The sequence below is a fragment of the Diprion similis genome, chromosome 14 (assembly GCF_021155765.1).
Source record: "Diprion similis isolate iyDipSimi1 chromosome 14, iyDipSimi1.1, whole genome shotgun sequence".
NCBI classification, from domain to species: Eukaryota; Metazoa; Arthropoda; class Insecta; order Hymenoptera; family Diprionidae; genus Diprion; species Diprion similis.
The window spans coordinates 12,777,783-12,799,335 of NC_060118.1; the positions used below are offsets into that span (position 1 = coordinate 12,777,783).

The window sequence follows — 21,553 nt, forward strand, 5'->3', positions numbered from 1 at the left end:
TGATCAACACTACTTTCAATCCATTTCTAACAAGTCAACCCCCATTCCATCTTTCACATAAAAAACGAGCAACTTGTATTCTAGCATTCAATTCCAAATCTCAAAATATCAACATTTAAATTATTCTCCAAATATTAATTTCATCACTTATAACTAAGAACTACTTAGTCTGCACATTTTCAATAAACGAGGATACAGTGTGGGTTTAATAGTAAAAAATTTTATCAGTGACTAATCTTAATCTTTATTACATTTATGTATAGCATAGTATGTACAATTATATTGGTAAAAGAATGCATGTCCTGGTTCATTCCAGATCATTTACATATTCAATTATACATAATTGATCCTGTCGTATTATTTATTATCATAATACGATTTACGTAAGAGGTTATCAAAAACCGTAAGCTGCACGAATTCAGCTTAATTATAATTCATTCGAACTAATTGCTACGAATACGCTTGTTCAAAATTTATTTACTTTCTTGTGTTTATTGTTTTTTTGTTTCATTTTTTATCTATCTGCTTACTGGAAGACTAGATCATAGCTTTTTCATGTAAAAATTATTATTCATCCAAAAATCTCTCAGACTCGACAGAATAATAATAAAATATATCAATAATATATATTTACTAGCATTATAAGACTTCGTCAATCGTATATGTCGCTATAAGACACGGATGGTTTTACATATTATCATCAATCAAAAGCGTCTCATTTTTCAATAATCATTGTTACACGATGTGTATAATAATACTCTGATTATACACAATTACATAATATTATATACCCATGATTCATCTAATAATGCCCTCGTCATACTTCTCCGGATATTATAATTATTACTATTACTATTATTATTACTGTTATTATTATTATCAACGAATCGTGGCACCACTGGTTACAACGTGTAAAAAATGCGTGTAAATTTAATATGTATATATATATTTCTTCCCCTGTAGGTATATAAATATACCTACATATATACAGTACTCACGATACAATGAAATTTATTGTCGCTGATTTAGACACCGTTAGAAAACTTTTTTTTCCTTCTATGGTTCCTCTCGATAAGTCGCCTGCAGAGGCGGAGGGATTCGACGAAAGCGCGCTTCTTTCCAGAAGTTTAGGGAGAGGTAAAAATCGACCCAATGATCGTGTTTGCGAAAGATCATGATGAAAAAAAATAAAATCTTGATAAATTACTGCAGCCGTCGAGTCGGCTCGGTGTCGCCTCAAACACCGTGGTCGAATTCGTGGTACCCCTCGGCACCCGTGAAAACGACATCCACCCAAACTCGCATCGCCTCTGGACTCGGTGCCATCAAGTGATAAAGTCGGGCCGACGTCTTGACGATGAAGGTGAGCGAGGGCTGCGGCGATCTGACGCTGTTCAAGTGGTCGACGTAGACTTCCTCGATGGACTGCGAATGGGGATGGAATTCGTGAATTACAACACTCGAGAGATATCTTGATTCGTTAGTGGAAAGGTTCAGACTCGAAGTTATGGGGGTGGGGTTGAAATTTGGAATTTCAAAAGTTTCGAAAGCACCGAATTCCGAATTTTTTGCTTGAGAAACTTAAAGTGAAGAAATGACACTTTGACGAAGCATCAAAGTTTCGAATAGTCCGCAACCTGACGCTCAAAGTTCCGAAAGTGCAAAAATTAAGAATCTGAAGCAGGAAATCCCGAATGATGGAAGATTCTTAGTTCTGTGAATTCCTGGCTTGGTGACATTTTACCACTTTTGATCTTTCTTTGTTTTGGATTTTCGATATTTTTGCATTCGGAATTGTGGTGATTCTGATTTTCGCTTTTTCTCATTTTTTACACCCACTTGTTGAGTAAACTACGCTTTGTGAGTATATTTTAATTTTCGGAATTTTATTTTATCGAAACTTCATTTTTCGGAACTTTACCGTAACTTGAATTTTCGTAATCTTGATAAGAATCTTCGAAACAGTTTTCTTATCTCTCGTTCTCGTAACGATTTTCGATTCTGACGAAACCTTCCGGTCAATTTAAATTCTCAATATTCATACCTGGAAGTAGACAAGGCCGCGAGCCTTTTTCGCCGAGCTGTCGCTGTAGTAGGATAGGGTTTTCCGTTTCCGGTCAAAGACGAACCACCGTTTGTTCCAGTGGTGAAATTTCTTGCTCATCTTTGAGAGATAACCACAGCATGTCGTCGTGTCGACGGAGACGTCGTGGATAAGTTGAAGCTGGTGTCCGGCCGTCTCGATATGGTGTCTCAGGTCGAGGGACTCCGATTTTATAGGTAAATATCGAGTCAACGGTCGCTGCTGTAATGGAATTACATGAAAACTCAAATTTAACTCCCGCGTGAATAAAACAAGGCAAATGTCTGTCTGTCTGTCTTCCTGTTTTATCGACAAAGCCAACGAATCGTATTTTTCCGTTCCTTTATCTCTTGTATAAAGAAATTTATTCAAACTTCAGGAGATTATTACGTTTGTATGCGATAATTACGTGTTTGAAAAATTGAAGGACAAATTGTGAATTATCCACTTGAAAGATGATTTTCACTAGCTTTTGAGGTTATAACGCAGGACTCTTTCCACGCGTAGAGCTAAATTCCTTGTTTTCTAGGGTTTTTTTTTATCGGTTTTCGTAACGATTCCAAGTGAGCAGACAATCACTATCATCAACGTTATCATTTCTAAAAATTCGAGGCGATTCCGTCGCTTACATGAGAAAAAAATCTTGAAATACGACTCGGTCGGTAAGACTTGAAGGTTTAGCTTCTTAGGTTATAATGCACGGTTACTTTCTACGTGTAGATCTAAATTCCTTGTTTTCTAGAAATTTTCTTAATCGATTTTGGTAACGTTTCCAAGTGAGAAGACAATCACTATCATCAGTGTTATCATTTCTGAACATTCGAGGTGATTCCCTCGCTTAGAAAAGGAAAAAATCTTGAAATACGACTCGGTCGGTAAGACTTGAAGGTCTGACGTCACGCTGCATACGAGAACTCAAAATCACATTCTTTGTCGATCCAAAGTCACCCTCACCTGCAGTAATTTCGGCTTTTCCCGATGTTTAACCGGTTGCAGCGGCCGCAGCGGTCCGAGAGTGTCGAGTTCGCTGGACGTTTGGGAATGAGGACGACTTCCGGTTCCGTCAGGCATCCCGCCACTGTTGCTGCTGGTCCTTTCGCCCTCGGATGAGATCCGTTTTTCGTCTCTCGTCTGCAAATCGAAGAAGAAAAAAATAAGAAAACATGATTGATTACTGATATTTAGGTCATCTTTTGTTTTTTTACGTAGGTATGCGCAGTGATCTGCAGAAGAGTGACGGCTCGGGAAACTATAAATTATTTTCTTTTCTTTTTCTTTATTCATGTTTACACGTTTATATACGCTGCGTGCTGCTGCCGGGCCGCGAGCTATTTTTATAAAATTCATTTTACAATGGAATAGGACGCTATGTGCATCCATCCACGCCTCGTTCTATGTATACTTAAACATATATGTATACCTAGGTGTTCATCCCGTTGACACGGCTGCAGCTGACGATCTTGACGAGCTAGTTAAAATGTTTTTTCAAGCGCTATATATTTTCCGCCACTTCCGCAATGCTTTCTATAACCACACACAAGTCTTTTAGCTCCGTTATATGGTTTATTTTTCTTAACCGCAAATTAGTATTATTCCAATAAGGAGAATAACAAGATGTAAAAAAAGAATTTTGTATAAAAAAAAATTATAAAAAATAGTCAGAATCTATATAAAAAAAAAGAATGTATCATAAAATCCTGTATGTGTATATATATACACAGACTTTGGATACCTGGATACCCAGGCTCAAAACTCTGCGACGAATATTTTTAGCGAAGAAAATAAGAAAAAATAAAAATATTTTTATCTAAATACATATGTCTACCTACACATTCCTAAATTGATCCTAGACTATGCTGCTGACGAAACCAGTTTAGAATTTTGTACAGGCTTTAGTAGAGAATTATTAAACTAATACAACGAACAGATTACAATGCGTGCAAAGTGCTCACATTAAAGTTGGAGGATTAAGCCGCGGTTGCGAAACTTGAGATGGTTAAGCCCGGTTTTCATTCGTTCATATTTTTTAGTTCACAGAGTCACTATACACCTGATATGAAGAGTTAAATAAAGTTCGTGAAGAAATGTTTCGTATGCATACACATTCTACGAACGTTTTGTACAACTCTGCAATTTCAAGGAATTTATGTACGTATTTTTACTGAGTAAGAACAATCCCTGCTTACTGCTTTCTGCATAGTTTCGTCGAAGCCTTTTCTAAGGCGGAATATTTCCGAAGAAGAAGCTAACGAAGAACGAGAGAAGGGATTGGTTTTATTCGATTGGATAATCGACATTTCAGATTAAAAATTTTTAATTACGAACATGAATAAGGGATGATTTCAGTCAACTTTTCAGTCAAGATAAACGAATTCAATCGAAAAATTAAACTTGAAAAAAATATTCATATCAATCATATATAGATATTTTTTCCTTTGAAATACATGTATGCTTGTTTTTGTAAACTTCTGACGGTAAAAATGAATTTTGAAATTTATAATATAATGTCTTTGCACTTTGTTACTTAACGATATTTATCCGCTGTAGACTACAAACGATTCTCAACTATAATTCGAGAATAATGTTTTTCTATCTGTGTCACAGAGATAAATTAACACGATTAAAATAAAGAAAAAAATAAATAAATAAAAATCAACCCATGCACTCGATTATAAAAAAACTCACGTGCTTTTTCTTCACATGATTTTTCTTCCTTCCATACTTGAGTGAGTTAATCCATATTAGGGACATAACGGTGTCGACGAATCTCGCGGAAATAAAATTTTTCAAAAAAAAACGCTGATTAATTCACCCTCGAAAAAAATATTTGAAAAAAATTTACGATAACAGTGAAAAAATTATATAGTTATATATACACACATGTACGTGTATATATATATATATATACATATATATCAGAGGTGCGACCGGCAAGCACAACAAGGTATTTCACAACGAACAGGTATGCAGTTGTGCAAGAAACTGGCACTTATAATAATCGTGAGGATTGCTCGTTCCTTGGTAAATCAGTGCGAGCGAACGTCAACGCGTTGCTTAAGGCACTGACGATGAGAGGATCGGGGCCGTTTGATTCCCGCGTCGACGTCGATGCGTCGCGACGCCCCTCCACCCCCGAAGACGCCGCCGCCGGGTTACGCATACCCGAGGCATCCGAGTAGGTACCTACCTACCTACCTACCTACCTACGTGTGTAATTATGTATTCACGACAATTCATTCGCGATTCGAACGGCGAAACAATCGCGTCTTATTATTCGGTATAATCGCGTCGTTCGCAGATTCCGAGAGTTGGAATTGTGCTAAAACAATACAGGGGATAAGACAACGAGACGTAGAGAGGGAAAGAATTCAGAGAATTTCAATAAGCGATATCGTAATTATGACGGTATCGATAATCCCAACTTTTTTATATTCTAAAGCCTACAGTAGCGAGAAGAAGTAAATCTGCCGATCAAAATTTGCGAAAGATGCGAAATAACCACGTGACAATAAAGGAATGAGTCATGATGGTCTAAAATTTCATTGAAATCGTGCCATATTTTTTTGATAAACAAAGGAAAGAGAAAAGCCTTCAGGATTCGTCGTTCCACCATCGTGAATCTATATATAAATCTCGTTCAACGAGGTTAATTTGATTGAAAATCAAGTCCTCGCACAACGTGCGTTGTACACCGAAATCTAGGACAGGTTGGATGGATGTTTAGTTAGAATCAGCTGCCAGCGACCTCGACTCGGTATTTTCATTGAAACGCGTAAATGGATTCTTCACGCACGCCTGGCAGTATTTCAAAGTTTTCATCTAAAAAGCGTTGACAACGTGAGGACATGCACGTCCACTTACATAGCTAAACCCCGTTATGCAATGATCTTGAGGACCGACACGTGAAAACTTTCTACACTTCATGCTATAATACACGAAAGATAGATTACAATTTTTTTTCACATCCTCTTACTCTTGCGTTTTTTCTCTTCTTTTTTTTCCCCGGCAATTATAAGTCCGAAAACTACGATTCGAGTTATGCAATAATTTTATTTAACGCTTGTAAATATAATGTTTAAAGTTGAGTAACATTTTTATTCGCGTCTTGTATATCCGTCTACAAGTGTGCATTAAATCTGAAATGTGTCCGAGAGACGATGGATGGAAAAAAAGATGTCGAAAACATAAAAAATAAAAATTTTAAAAGAAACAAGAAATACATACGTAAATGCGAAAATACGTATGTTTTATTCTCTATTTTACATTTTTTCTCCTTTTCATCGTTCATAGACAGCTGCTGACAGTTTATAAACGACCCCACCCACGATGAAACATAAAATTTATACACGGACAATACACCGTCTATTATTACCTCGTTGAAATTCAGTCCAATATAAGTGGTTGGCTATAAATTATGATGCATTATTGAGAGAAAATACGCAAGAGACTGCGAGGATTTCGTTATAATTTTTGCATACCACATAGCTTACCGGTTATTATACCGATGCTGCATGAAAGTGTCGTCGCCACTACGTCGTTTCCGGGTCGTATATGCCTGCAATAATTAACACTGCACGATGCCGAGTTCAAAGAGCCTCGGGTCTTATTTAAGTACCCCGGGAGGTGTTAGACGGGAAAACATGGAATTTGCGACGCGCGATCCTCGAGTCGCAGATTTTATAACGCACCTGACTGATGCAGGATGATTCAGTATTTACTCTGCAAAATTTCTTGGCGATTTTGGCAACGCTTGAAGAAGATTTATATATGTATATAGATATGCAGATGTACGTTTCTTCTTCTTCTTCTTCTTGTTTTTCAAATTTTTTTGATTTATTCAAAAACACGTGTTCTATTTATTCCACGTGATTTATATCGAGAAATCTCGCCGATTGGTTCGAGCAGGTGCTCCGTGCACCGAAACGACGAGTAGATACTCTTCATCCGAGAAAATCTTCCCGATATAACGCACCTATTCCAGAAATAGGCTTTAGACGCCCTCCCATGCTCAAATGCCCTCCCGGAAATCCTCCACTATTATCTCGAGAATAGATCGGTGGGAGAAGACGAGAAGAGGACAAGGAGACAGGAGAATGGCAGAATAAATACCAAGTTCGGCACAGCAACAGGAAGAGACCGAAAGTTATGATTTTTCATTAATTAGTTTATTAGTAGTAGTAATAAAGCCGATTTCGAATTTTCTTTTCTACATTCACCGCTTCTGATAAAATTCACGATATTATAGATATCTAGATACGTTGCCTGCGTCAAAAATGGCACATGTTCTAAATTTCAAAAGTGTAATAAAGAACCGAGCGAAAACAAACAATAATTTTAGTTTTCATCACCGATGCCAAAAATATGTAAGACTATTATCACTGTCCGTGACTTGGAGCGTCATCCGACCAAGAGTAATCCGTTTCGCAATCGAAGCTTGATTTGAAAATTTAGCCAAAATATGAAAGAGAACGGGAGATTCGATTTAGATTTTTCGAAGCCAGGAGTGAAGCGGAATTTTACACGGCGGACAGATTTTCTTTTAAAATAATATTCAAATTGCTTTTGTAATTGTGAATGACTTTGACAAATCCTAGCCGGTATAACATTAAAGGCTTGTCTACGTAGATTTGGGCTAAAATTAAAATTATTCTAGCACAAAATAAAAAATAAAAAAAAAAATCCAGACTCACATTGCCGCGCTGAAGCAGAGCGTAACTTCCGTTGGATGGTCCAGCTCCTCCGTTTCCGGAACCAGGACCAGGACTCGGTCCAGGACTCGATTTCCCGGGTGAAAGTTTCTCGCTGGTTCCTCCATCGGCCCCGTCGCTGCTTCCGCTTCCGCTGAAAAAAAAAAACGAAACAAACCTGCGGTTTTGTATTCAAATTCAGGGCAATGTTCAGATCAAACGAGTCTGCACCTACTGATTAAACTTCAAAGGATAACCCGCTCTTTGAGAAAAGAGAAGAAAAGAAAAGAAGAGAGAGAAAAACGACGTTATACTCAGACTTACGAAATTCGAGAGTAAACGCGGATCGTGAATCCTCGCGCCGGTTTGTAACAGTTCTCTAAAAGCCAGTCTTTCGCACCAAGATACCACCTGTGACTCGTTATGTATGTTACTACGCTGCACCCGGTGGACCTTGCTTCGGTCAGAAGGACGTCGCCTGTTTGACGGAGGTTCATATCGTCCTAGTCGCACATTTTCATCGTCAAGTAGGTATCAATCAGTCCCGTTGAATTCCCAGAATTCTCAATCAAACATGCACGTACGAACATCCAAACTGTCTGTGATCTTTCGAGGGAATATTTTTCTACCACCAAAACTGATCTGCACTCGCGAATTCGCGGTGCTTTGAGTCGTTGGACTTGAGTGTCGGATAAAGAGTAGCATCGCTTTGAAGAGTCACTTAAAACACTAAACTTTAATCATTTTTAGAGACAAAAGTTAACCGGAGCTCTGTGCCTTGGCCTAATTCACCGACTCACCGGTACTTTCCGATTTTCTAACTTTTATCGCGGAGTTACACTGTCGGCTTTGGGGGCAGACGGTCATCATCCGCTACCTCGTAACGCGCTAATACCCATCACAACGACACACTCAGATATAATAGCCTATGGACACGGGACGAAAGCGAGAGGTAGCCGATATCGTATCGCCGCCGATAACACGCCCCACCGTTTCTCTTCGATCACTCCGCATAAGCCACTCTCTAGCCTGAATTCGCTTTCTACATATAATATTCCTCTATGACGTACAGTTATCTGCGTGTTTTTTATTCCTTCTCTCTCTCTCTCTCTCTCTCTCTCTTGCAAAATCATCATCGGCTCTGGCAACGTGAGTCAACACTCCGATAACTTGCGATAATTTCCACAAATGTGGTGCTTGACATGCCACAGAGAAGTGTTACGCTACATCAAACGTTTATGCATTTTGCACTCGCGCCAATTTCTTCATCATCGATCAGATGCTATCTCGCCTCGGGACTCGATCTATTTCCTACGCTAGTATCTATGACTATCTTACAAGTTATGCGCTGATCTACCGATAAAGTTTAACAGTCACAAGCCTCTGATTCAAGCTGAGAAATAGAAGCGGTGTACTTAAAATAATAACTATGTCTTTCAACGGGAATTCAATCCAATTTCCATGTCTCACCAATCTAAGTTCAAAACTTTTCGCTTCAATCGGTAACGAAAACTTTCGGGGCTTCTAAGGATTAGGAGATCCGATAGAGAAGAAAGGTTCATTAGACTTTTCGATCGAACCCATGAGAGGAAGAGTCAATCCATGATCGTTAAACTGGATCGTAAAAATAAGAGAGTGAAGTACAACTTACCTCTCCGTCGGACCGCCAGTAGAGTAGCTTGATGACTCTTCTCCAGATTCGACGCTGTTGAAAGAAGCGCAGTTCATTTTCCGCTCCTCCCACTGCGTCCGGACCTCGTCCTGAACCCGCCTTTTAAGTTCCTCGACCCTCCGCCTCTCCTCGGATATCACTTGACTTCCTGTGAATCAGTCGTAATCTCATTGTCAGTACCTACAGCTCGGATTAACGACATTTTGCGGTATTTACCCTGTTTGGCAAGATGCAGTTGCCTGTTTCGCTCAATCTCCTTGAGCGACTCGATCGTTTTTCTTCCAAGACTGCCTTGGCCGGTTGTTTGGACGATCGGTGAGTCCGTAGTGACTCTAGATATCCTGTCGAAATCCTCTCGGCTCGGCGATCGTTTTTCATCCGAATTCTCAGCCTCGTTACGTGAGAGGCTTTCGAGTTCGTCGTCGATTGCCCGGAGCCTGTTTCGACCCTGAAAGAATTCACCGCGATATAACGCCATGTTGGAAAAATCTCTAGAACGCTTATGGAAGATGTAGAATAATTCGAGATAAGAGAAAAAGCAAAAAACAATCATCAGCAGCAGAGCTTATCTCGGTGCAAAGGAAATAGAACCTCGATTACCTCCTCGAGGCGACGAACGTGTCCCAACTTCTGCCTCTCAAGACTCCTTGTGTCTCTGATGGCAGTATTCTTTGCGGCGGTTCGCTGAGACTCGAGATTGTTGAGTTGAGCCTTTTTGGCTTCTATTCTGGTCGATAAATCACTCAGGTACCTAAAACAGTGGAGGAATTACGGATCGAGATATCGAAAGTGACAAGAACGAAGGCTTTCGAAACGTGCCCACTCGACGAGAAAGGGATTTCAGAAGACAAATGAGGACCAAATATCTAACCTTTGCAGTTCTTCCCTGGTGGCAAGTTTGCTGGCTTCTTCCTCTAGGTGGTGAAATTCAAGATCCTCGAAAGCCTTTCTTTCGGACTCGAGGAGGTCCTGCTGTACGGAGAGTTTCTCATGAAGATCCTGCCGCCTTCTTTCGTCAGCCTCATAATCAGCTTGCCGAATCTCTTCCTCGATTCGGAAGCAGGCCTGCTGAGCACTTTGAACCCTCTGTTTGGCCTCAGTCTGAAGATTAGCCTGAGTGACGGTGTCGTCGGCCATTTCCCTCTCGAGCTCGTTGATCCGCATTTGGGTTCGTATTTTCTCCCCCTCATCCTGCGAGAGCTTTAAAGATTCAGCCTCGTACTCGGCCGACAGAAGCGCCTTCTCAAGTTCCAGCTGAAATTTTACGTGTCTGTGTTAACGACATCGAAAACGCAAAATCCAAAGGCAATTCACTATTCTTCGAATGTATATTGAATTTAACTTCTCGCGCACTTTTCTTTCTCTTAACCCACTGCATCCTGCGTCACTTTTACTACGGCGTAAAAAAAACCTAGAAAATTTTTTCGCGACTCTAGTAGGCATTTTTTCAGTGCTGTACTACAGACTAGCTTGAGTTCAACTAATTGTAAGAAAACTAGAAGTGACGCTCGAAGGAGGTATGACACAAAGCCGTATGCGATCGCATGTGTCACCACACGCGAGATAAGAAGTTGCGTAGATATGGTGGAGGGGAAGCATTCGGACTATCTCGCCATAAATGCAAAAAGTTTAACAAATATTGACCTGGTCGCGTTTGCCGCGCCTCTTCGAATCGCAGATAGCATTTAAGTGACGTAATACGCCAACACTTTGTTCGTAAAACGGGTTTAGCCAAGAGTTTTTGGAACTCGGATTGCGACTCTAGTTATTACCTAACGATGCTAATTATAATAATGATAGTTGGTCGCCTCCGCGATCCGACCACAATTCATTGAGAAAAGAAAGTGTGACAGTTGAAATTGAGGGTTCTCATTCTTAGGTTGGATTGTAGCTTTGCTTCGAATGGCGATAGTTTCGAAGGATTTAAGAGCAGTTCTGAATTTTGCAAATTTTAAAGAGATAAAGTTCACACTAAAGGTGCCCTCCAAAGAATCGTTCTATTGGATGGTGAAATGTTGAGTTTGGAGTTTGTTTCGTAGTAAAAAAAATTACTCAATCATCTCACCTCTCTGCCGATTTCCTCTTCCTGCGTCTCGATGTCAGCGATGCTCCTCTTGAGCACGTCCATGTTACCGTGTATGTGAACCTTTTCGTTCTGTAAGAACTCAACGTACTTCCTTCTGTCCTCAACCTCTAGTTCCTCTCTGGCCTTGTCGGCCTTGGCTTCGTTCGACTTGGCGTTATCCCTTTCGGTGTTGTTTCTCTTCGGAGTGGCGAACGCGTCCTTGGACTTCGATATCATCGACAGTTGTTCAATAGCCTCGAGGAGGTCGTCGTTCGATATGGCAAGTTTGTTCTCGATAACTTCACAGCTGTTTTGAAGCTGTCCGTTCTTTCTGTTACCCTGACACTGCTGCTGCTGCTGTTGTTGGTTATTGCTAAAGCTTCTGAAGCTTCTCGCCTGCTGGTAAGACGGTGCGTTATTGTTCGTCACGACCGGATTATGTTCCTCGACTTGCGAGGGCCGAAGGTTGCCATTCATGGGTGAAAAGTTCTCGTAGTTCTGAGCCGGTAAACTCCTGGAGTTCACCTGGATTTTTCCGTATCCCGAAGAGGCTTCGTTTATTCTAACGTTCTCGTAGTTCACAGCGACGGTCTCGCCGTTCCCCCCTTCGGTTTCACCCCCCAAAACGACTTCAGTCCGGCCGTTCCTGGCTCCCTGGACGAGGTTGACATTCTCGTAGGAAACGCCTGGCCTCGAGGATTCGGAAAATGAAAAATTACTCTGCTGACTCCCACTGGAGGATGGACTCCTGATCGGACTGTCAAACGGGGAATTGTAGCCGGGCCGCTTATCCCGAGGAAGTGAACCGTTCGTCTTTATCCTGAAAAATGGAATACACATAATAAGACAGTGTGAGAAATAACGGGAAGCGAAGAATTCCTTGAAGACATTCTGACACCCTTTAATTCTTACCTGTTCGGCTGCCTGGGTCTCTGATCAACGGTGCTCTGCCTCTCGTACTCGGCGCACATGGCCAGGATCTCTTCGAGTCTGAGTTTCTCTTGTCGTTCGACTTCCTGCTCCCTCATCCTCTCTTCCTGGGCCTGCCTACGCCTGGACTCAGCCTCCTTCCTCTTGTTCTCGGCGTCGATCTGCCTTTCTCTGAGCTCCTCAATCGAGCATCCGCTTCCGCCGCTGGGTGTGGGGCTTTTGACTCTGGCATAGTTCGCGTAGGTTCTCCTCGGCTGGTCGCTGTACTTTGGGTTCCGGTTGAAGGCTGGACTTGGGGGGTGGATCCTCCTGGCATTGGGGTTAGAGCCGCCATTCATGAGGCCCGAACCGCCGTTTTCATGGTCTCGCAGATTCGGATTCGAGCCGAATTGATCGACCTGAAAATACTCGGTGGTTGTCTTGGCCACGATCAGGCTCTGGCTCATGTCGAACTCCCTTCCGAAGTTGTCGTACTCCGAGGATCGCTGACAGACCAGACTCTGCGACATACCAACGCGTAAATTCTCCTCGTTCCTGTTATTCTCGTTGTTGTTCTCATGGTACATCTGCTTGTAGATCGGTTTCCCGAAACCCTCCTGGCTCCCGAAGACCTGGATGTTGTTATAGTTGGGAACTGACGTGCCTGAGACTCCGTTTCCGGCTGGAGATCTGTTCATTTCACGCCGTTGGAGCCGGTTATCGTCGTGTGCGATTATCGTCGGGGTGTTGGACCTGCTCACGTCAAAGTTGGTCAGGTTCTGAAGGGGTGCGATGTTGTTATTGTTGTTGTTCGCCTTTGAGAGAGACGCGAGGCTTGGCGACCTCGAATACCCCAGGATCTGATCCGCCGGAACATTCGCCGTTCCACTTCCGGCGGGGAAAACCTTCGGTGAGACGCAAACTGCGTTCCTACCCTGCCTGGCGAGCATCTCGAACTTGGTAAGCTTGCCGAGGAAACCTTCGTCCTCGGAGTACGAATTCCGGGGCGATTTACGCGGTGCTACAGGCGGCTTGCGTTCCAGATGATTCACCAAGTTGTCACCGAGCGAAAATGAAATCGGCGCCATCGATATCCTCGAGTTTGGTAAAACCGATTTCAACTGCTTCGCTTCGGCTGGGTGGTTGAACCTCATGTAGCTCGATCGGCCGAAGGACAGCATGCACCCTGGTCAAATAAAACAAGACGAAGACGTTAGAAATGTCCGTCGATTAGTCACCTACTTGTATCTGATTCTCATACCTTGAGCAAGTCGAACCGGACTGTTGACAAGAACTCCATCGATGGCCGTTTTCCCACTGATAGGATACAGGGTAACAACATTGTTCTCGTTCTCGATGGCGCAGTGAATCGGTTCAACCCCCGTTCCCGACACCGATATATCGGCCTCCCTGCCTGAGCCGAGAGTCACTCGTCCTGTGTGTGAAACAAGCGAGGTAAAAGGTTCGTCAGAATCATCGTGGTGTGGAGACTGCGTTTCGTAGATATTAAAAACAATAACAGCGAATGAAAGGGGTGTGCGGCGCAGCAACCGAGTAAACGGCGCGGTCGAGCAATTGTCCAATTAATTACCCTCTTGCGATTGGGTTAATTGAACGACGGGGAAAATTAGTCGCTTCTAATCGGAGTCTCTCTGCATTGTGCCATCGCAATGGCGTTGTGCAGAAATGTAATTCATTCGTTAAGGATGAGCTTGGAAAGCAGGATGAAGGGATGTCCGGGTTGAAGGAGCAGGTGTAAGCTGTTCCCACCGTTCATGACGGGGCTGTAAAACAGTCTGGTGTATTTTTGACGCCCCATGAAGTTAAAGAAAGCATGGTGCGTGGTCCTGGTTTACGATTATGGGGTGGGTTGGTGCAGGCAGGCGTTATGCAAGTTCGAAGAGGGCTGCTGTTGCTGGTTAATACTAACGTAGCCGTAGGTCTAGAGGGCTCGATGAGTACAAAGGACGGTGATTTATATATAGTTTTGGCGCAGCCCAGGCAGCACGACGTTGTCGATGGCATTTCAGTCGTTTTGGGAATACTGGCTCCACTGCACCGGCTCCGAACGCTGTTCGTCCGCGTAAGTCGCGGGGAGTTCCAAGTCCCCAAAATACCAAATGACCAGAATAAGCACGCGCAGTCGGTTACAAGAGTAGACACGGAGTGCAGCTAAGTCTCTTTCCAGAATTCTCTGCCGAGTGAGGTAGATTAGGATGGTGGTCAAGTCGAATTAAGACCGATCGGAGTCAACAAGAATTTGGAAAGTAGTGTTTACTCATGGTCTCGACTTAAACATGCCCCGATGACTAGACACACCGGTGTTACGAAATATTCTATGTAACAAATGATGCAATTCAATTGATAGAAATTCATTTCTCTACACTCGGAACTATATTAAAAAAATTAAAAAATTTATCCCTAAGGTTACTTCTTGTCAGTAAAATTTTACAGTAAAACATAATAATTCTGGATGCTCTTCCAGTCAAGAACGATGATGACCAGCTAGACGCAAAGTAGCACTTGGAGCCGGTGCAGCAGGCGTTGGCGGATGATTCCGGGGAATAATTTCCAGCGACTATATTCGTACACGAATCCCGGGTTGTCGCTTTCGGCGTGAACCTTAGTGTCTGAAACCTCCAGCGACCATCTCCACATGCATCGCAGACTATGTTCGATGTCACTAGAAATTAGGAACATTGATAGAAGGAGGCATCCTCACCTTCGGGTAACGGGTGCAAAGTCACGGCGACTGAGAGGCGTCCACTTCCGGTTGAGACCAGGTGAGGCGTCTCCGTCTGAACCCGGAGGACTCGTCCAGTCTCTCGCACCTCGAGTCCAGTGTTCGCCATCTCGCCTGGAAGAGTGAATAAAACGCGTTAGTCTACGGGTAGTTTTTTTTCTGCTGGTATTTTTTTGTTTTTTTGCTCTTGCTCTTGGGCCCAACGGCCGTTGACCGGTTTTGCATATTCCGGGGACGGTATCGTTAATTCCTTCCTTCGCGCGTCTAAATACCTATACTCGTAAGTTTAATCTCGGAGAATCGGGTTACATCGGCTACGAGCTAGCTATATAATGAAATACGAAGCGTAACTCTAGCAGCCAAGGGACGGGGGATAGGCACATCAATGTTCGCACGGTGATATTGATTTCTCGATAAGCACCCACTCGCTTGGATAAGATAGTCTCTTTTGAACGTGGACTTAGATCGGTAGATGCACGAACGTCCCCAAGTTGTACCGCGATGATGAATCACTCGGACTAGAAATAATTTTTCCTTCCTTTTTTTTTCGTCGACGTTGCCATCTAAAGTCGACCCGGGAATTTCTCTTTTGGGGCAGCAGTGGGGAGAACGAGTAAAGGGATGTTTATTACTGTATAAAAAGTCGGAGAGATTCTTTAATACCTAGCAATAAAGTACATGGCAAAGGAGGGGTAAATAGGCTTGCGCTAACAGCTAATGCAGCTCGTAATTAAACTTATTTCAACTCGTTACCGAGTCATTCGCATGGGTTGAACAACCTCGTGGTCAGCATAGTCGACGTTGGAGGCGAAGGAAATTGTTGGAGCTGACGGTGTTTCCTCTTCTGAAAAATATTTTCTGCCATAATTTCTGTTCTCTGTTGGTGTTTAAGTGAAATTGTCGTGACAACTCCGGGGAAGAAAATTCATTGAGTCGATTAATCGATGCATCGCGATGCTCCCTGCAGGCGACGCGACTCTATCAACTGCATCAGGAGGAAATGGGTCAAGTCAACAAACTCTTGGACTGCGATGGTATAGCGACTTGGGAGTGAGAGAAGAGGGGCGTTTGTTAAACTACCAAAGAAAACAATCAATCCTCCTTGAGGGAAGAATAAACCACGACCACTACCAGCAGATGCTTGCCCCCGTACGAAGTGGTTAAGCCCATTGAAACGCGGAGTGAAAAGAAGAATAGAACCGGGAGCACACGAACGAGGAATCCAGAGGAGATGAGAGAAAGGAGGAGGGGCAAGAGTGTTTGCGGGAATTAACATCAGACCACGACAAGTGGAGCTACGGTATTAAATCTAAAATGCTTTTACTATGGGAACGAGGCTCTATGTCTTCTCGCATTAATTGGTTACACCAGCCAACGACACTGTGTGCAGTAAGCACAAGAAGAAGAAGCACTGTTCAAGTGCTTGGAGTCGATGCTCAAGTTGAAATTTTAAGATTGTTTTCTGATTTTCATCATGAGCCATAAGTTAGTAACGTTAACGTAACGAAACATCATGGATGAAACCATTATTGTATAATTTTTAAATAATAACTTTCAAAGAGTTGGTGTTTTGCAAGATGAGAGTATATTTTATTTATCATGGTGTACTAAATTTCTTCTAAACAATCGCAAAAAACAACTAAAAACAGTTGAAATTTGCACTTGTAATGCACTTCACATGACCTCTATCAAAGTCGCGAAGCTACATTTGAAGTGGTTATGAGCTCCCACTAGTGGCAGTTGAAGAGCCTGGGTATGCACTTGGTCTGGGTCATTGAGGAAGAGAATTTGCTCACTCTCCCGAGCAGCGACCAGCCATTTGATAGTATATTGTTGGTACACGCGACGGATGGAGAACTCGTTTAATTAGTCCCTGCACGGGCGTGGGCAGGGAATAGAAAAATAGAGAAAGAGAGCTGGAGAGAGGGAGAGAGAGAGAGGGAGAGAGAGGGACGCTTTTAGATTTCAAAGGCAGTGAAGAAAACGGCGTAGTGCCTCGAAAGGAGCCAGTTGCCGGCCAGATGCCTGCCGGCACTTCTTCTTATACAATTTTCTCACTCTCCCTCTCAGTTCCTGCACGTATAATAAGTATATACCTCAGTTCTCGACTGTCATTCAGCTCATCTTTCAGCGAGTAGAAGCGAAGAAGGCGAGATGAGAGGGCGAACGATAAGAAACGGTGAGAGCCGAGATGAAAGACTGCTGGCCTTGCGCCTTGGGGCTCATCACCTTATTCTCCGTATCATAAACCAATCCGAGCACATTTCGCCTGCCTTCTCAGGCACAGTTCAAGGTACCCCCACGGACGTTACACTGTAGTCAAGATCATGATTATCCACACCTCTGCCTCAGGATGGGGGGACGCCGTGCAGCGGATGCCCCGTCAAAGAAGTCGTCGAGCATGGAGCGGATGTTCTATATGCGGCTACCGGACGTGCGCGAGCGCTAACACGTCTACGTATGTAGGAACTGCGCGCGTCCAGAGTACGAAAGCACTTCGAAAATTGTCATAGAATTTTGGTTGAGGTATTATAGCTACTCGGGATTTTTGAAAAATCGATTTTTTGCGTCTTAAATAAAATCGCTTCTCTTTGGTCTCGTGAAGAGATTAACCCTTTAATTAAGCCAGATTCCAGGTACCGAAGAAACGGATTCGAAGTGGTTCTTATTCAATCGTCCGTTGACGGGTTTGTTTTCCTTTATTTTCGCACAGTGTGGGGCAGCTTATCTGCAAGCGGAGAATGATATCTCCCGAACACAGTCCGTATCGTCGACGGCGCCTCTTCTCCGTTTTATCTAATTTAACTGTGTAAACGTTGCGGTGTTCTTGCAACAGTTTTCGCTCCTCAGGTGAAGATTATACGATGTACACCTTGTATATCGTAAATGCCGTGACGCACTTGGAATACAATATTGTGGCGGTAATTTACAGGTGGATAAATGTTTGAACAAACTCGTAGGTAGGTACATCGCGTTGTGCCAGGGAATAGCTGTAGGTGTAATATCAGGTATAGAAGATCATGCCGGTTGTGAAATAATTTCCGAGGAACAAAACCTCTGGAAAATAATAAAAAGAGTTGGGAAAAACGAGTCGAAAAAAGATAACATAAAGGAATATAAAAAAAAAAAAGAAAGAAAAAAAAAAACCACCCACCAGCTACAATCGCGATTCATGTTTACACAAGCCGATTCAACAACCGTGTTCCCTGGCTGCGGAGGCGCTCCGATGAGCAAGAGTGAAAGAGCAAACGAGGAAAGAGGGAGACGGAGAAACGAATAGTCTAAACAGACTCACGTAGCATTCTCTATGAAGTCACTGACAGTTCTAGCGAGTGCTCGGAATAGCATGTGACAATCTTCGCGTCACGTGCTGCTTGGTGCACTTGGAGCTTTTAATGGTTTGGGTATATGAAGTTCCGTGAATTTTATGAGGAACATGCGGATAAAATAGGCCGAAGACTAGCCAGATGAAAAATGAAACGCAACGAGACATGAGAAGTGGCATCGCAACCCCATAAACGGGATCGAAACCACTTGTGAAACGTGCGGACCTGCTGCAATCGATGTTCATGCACTCTAGTAGCGAGCCTTTAGTAGAGAAATATATATATGCAAATATATATATATATGAAGAGCATGCTGCAGTTAAGTGGTAGGTAAGCTGCTGCAAGAGTAACAGAAAATGAGTTAACGCCTCGGTGTATAAAACCCGCTACTCATGTATGCACATATGCATCAAGCTACCATCTGCAGCAAGCTGCGAGAGTGCTTCGGACGACAGACGATCGAGCCTCTATGAATTCTATAAAAAGTCACGTCAGACGAAACTTGAGAGCGATTTTCTACCCGGTGTAGTAATTGCACCAAAGAACGACGAGGGGATTCGAACACCGGTTACATCCGTCCTCATGACGTCAGAGCCTGGTAGTCGGCGCCATTTTACGACCACATAACCTAAGTTTTTCATTTTAATGGAGGCAAATCGTAATTCTTGGCCTCTTAAATTACTCATGTCACATAAATCAATTAAATGTAATCGATAATACACCTGTTTTATCATCCACAAGCGGACAAACACGGTCAAAGGTCACCTGTCAGCCTGATTGTATTAATTTGATTTTTCCCCACCAGATGACGCGTTGCAAAGTGAAAATCCCGATAATTCAAGCGCCTTAATTTCTCCACATTGGAGATCACTTCGAAAGTTTGCATTTGTTTCAACGATGCATTTTTGGGAAAATCGTTGCTAAAAGAAAGCATGTTTATATTTTGAAAAGTCAACTCCGTGAAAGTCGTTCTAAAATTGTACAACGATTTATTCCATGACGTTTCGATCGTTACGTAAGTGTTACCAGCTTGAACACAACGCGCAGTTTGATTTCCTCCAATCGTCTGAAAATCGAATAGTTTTTCCATCGAGTCGTGCAAGGCGTGCGTTAATTTGGTATATTAGTACATATTTAACAACCGGCTTACGCTTCTTTCTTTTTTGAGGAACAATTAACGACGGCGATGACATCATCGTGGCAAGAGCCGCTGCTGGGTGCGTTGTTGTTCATTTTTATCTTTTTCTACGGCAGTGAACGGGCATCAAAGAAAGCACGAACCTCATTTATTGTTACAATTCTTCACCGACTGACGCCGCATAATCGCGGTTCTAGACCCACGTAATTCCAGAATTAGAAGCTCTAGTGACTACTTTTTTTAATTTCGTTTCTAAAGTAACGTGCATTCGTTCCTACAGTGTCACGATGCCATTAGGGATTAGCCATTACCCATTAGGAATTCGGACCACGGACTTGCGTAGTAGAAGCGACCGTCGGTATTTCGAAAGGTTTTCTAATGGTGGGAGTGCATCGGTAGTCCTAGGTATACCCACGTGGCCTGCCTACTATGGGTTGTTAGCTAATTCTTAGTTTACCGTCCCCGCGAGTCCAATAAACTCGTCGCAGTCTTCGGACAAAAAATTCCACAACCGTAGGTTAGAAATTGAATTTTAAAAAATGCTGGAAAATCCCTGACAGGAATAATATCGTGCAAGAGATCTGAAAAAATGCCAAATATTCCAACAAAATTTCAGTCTTAAATTATAACTTTTTTTTTCTTCTTCTCATATATTTATCAAAAATAAACAAAAGTCGTCAAATTTCTCGCACATTAACTGAACAAATATTCTATTCTGTGTTCATTTGTGTTTAAAGTCTGATTCAAATGCTGGGTCAATCACGTGTCACGGTGATGTATACACATATATACATCCAAAGATCTGTTTTCTCTCTTCTCTCTCTCTCTCTCTCTTTTTCTCTCAGTTCTCTCTACAGGTTCCGTGAATATCCGGAGGCGTCCGCCTGTCTGTTCTACCGTAAACCTGCATGGCGGAAACTAATATATGTATATATATATGTATGTGCATAGGCGAGGGCGATAGCTTGGTACCGTTTTTGTAAATCAGACGAGAATAATAATGATACGTAGGTGGTCCCCGAGGCAGAGCTACACCTTCGTGTCATAGAGGTTCCTGTGTGTGTGTGTGTGCGTGTGTGTCGATTTAACCACATATCCGCTCTTTTATTCTTCTTTTTTTTTTCAATTTTTATTTCTCACTTTGTTTCCTACCATTTATACACACCCACACACACACACACACACGGATGATCTGTGACGAGGTTATTCCTACGCCGGAAAATCATCGGCACCACGCTTATATATTTATTTGAAAATAAAACAATCGTTCGGTTCGCACTCCCCTTTATACAAATGCGATGAGCAGCTCGATGCGTCACTGTGCATGGTAAAATACTTTGTGTACCTACGCAGAGAATGTGTGCTGGGTATACATGTAAATACATGTAAGCCTGCATTCATACGCCCTCCGATTGCTAACGAGGAAATCCCGGGCCCTTACACGTCATCGGATATACACTTGACCTCCCGTTAGACTCTAGCAGCTTTCTATTACGTACCTAAAAGAGTCTTTACTTAAAATTTTCCTCGACGATAACAAAGCGTAAGTAAAACGATATTGAAATCAGAATCTGAACAATATTTTTTTCAGGCTTAGTTTTTACAGGGACAAGTCGTGGTTGGAAAGTGAACTGAAAAATATCGCGATCCTGATACCAAAAGGACGTATAATTTATTTATTTTATTTGATCTTCATTTACAATCGTATTCATATAGACATATTTTCAAGTTGAATATTAAAAAAAAGTTTGAAAAATGCCAATTTGCCATTAACAATGTCATTTTTATTTCGATTCACTATCCGAAACTAAAAATTTCGTTCTGTTTTCAATATCGCGCGCGAACTTCGTGAGGCACAACTCGAATGCCAGTGTTACACGCTGCTGGATATTGTAAACGAACGGTTTACAGAACGGGTACTCGATGCAGA

General features: G+C 42.4%; 2 protein-coding genes across 2 annotated transcripts in view; both read right to left on the reverse strand.

Moving 5' to 3' along the window:
• Positions 1 to 219: 219 nt before the first annotated feature.
• The window catches only part of LOC124414521 (pleckstrin homology-like domain family B member 1), a 28,891-nt gene continuing 7,557 nt past the window's right edge, over positions 220 to 21,553 (reverse strand). The window contains exons 2-13 of the mRNA XM_046895478.1: positions 15,139 to 15,273; positions 13,678 to 13,851; positions 12,420 to 13,602; positions 11,508 to 12,327; positions 10,314 to 10,696; positions 10,043 to 10,193; positions 9,659 to 9,890; positions 9,422 to 9,590; positions 7,774 to 7,924; positions 3,038 to 3,214; positions 2,045 to 2,305; positions 220 to 1,425 (exon numbers count right to left, since the gene is read on the reverse strand). Coding sequence (XP_046751434.1) covers positions 1,237 to 1,425; positions 2,045 to 2,305; positions 3,038 to 3,214; positions 7,774 to 7,924; positions 9,422 to 9,590; positions 9,659 to 9,890; positions 10,043 to 10,193; positions 10,314 to 10,696; positions 11,508 to 12,327; positions 12,420 to 13,602; positions 13,678 to 13,851; positions 15,139 to 15,268 — 4,020 coding nt within the window. The 5' untranslated portion in view covers positions 15,269 to 15,273 and the 3' untranslated portion in view covers positions 220 to 1,236. The remainder of the gene's footprint in view (positions 1,426 to 2,044; positions 2,306 to 3,037; positions 3,215 to 7,773; positions 7,925 to 9,421; positions 9,591 to 9,658; positions 9,891 to 10,042; positions 10,194 to 10,313; positions 10,697 to 11,507; positions 12,328 to 12,419; positions 13,603 to 13,677; positions 13,852 to 15,138; positions 15,274 to 21,553) is intronic.
• LOC124414522 (zinc finger matrin-type protein 5) overlaps positions 1,804 to 21,553 on the reverse strand; it is a 28,648-nt gene continuing 8,898 nt past the window's right edge. Inside the window, exon 5 of the transcript XR_006930040.1 lies at positions 1,804 to 1,840. The gene's annotated coding sequence lies outside the window, so the exon portion shown is untranslated. The remainder of the gene's footprint in view (positions 1,841 to 21,553) is intronic.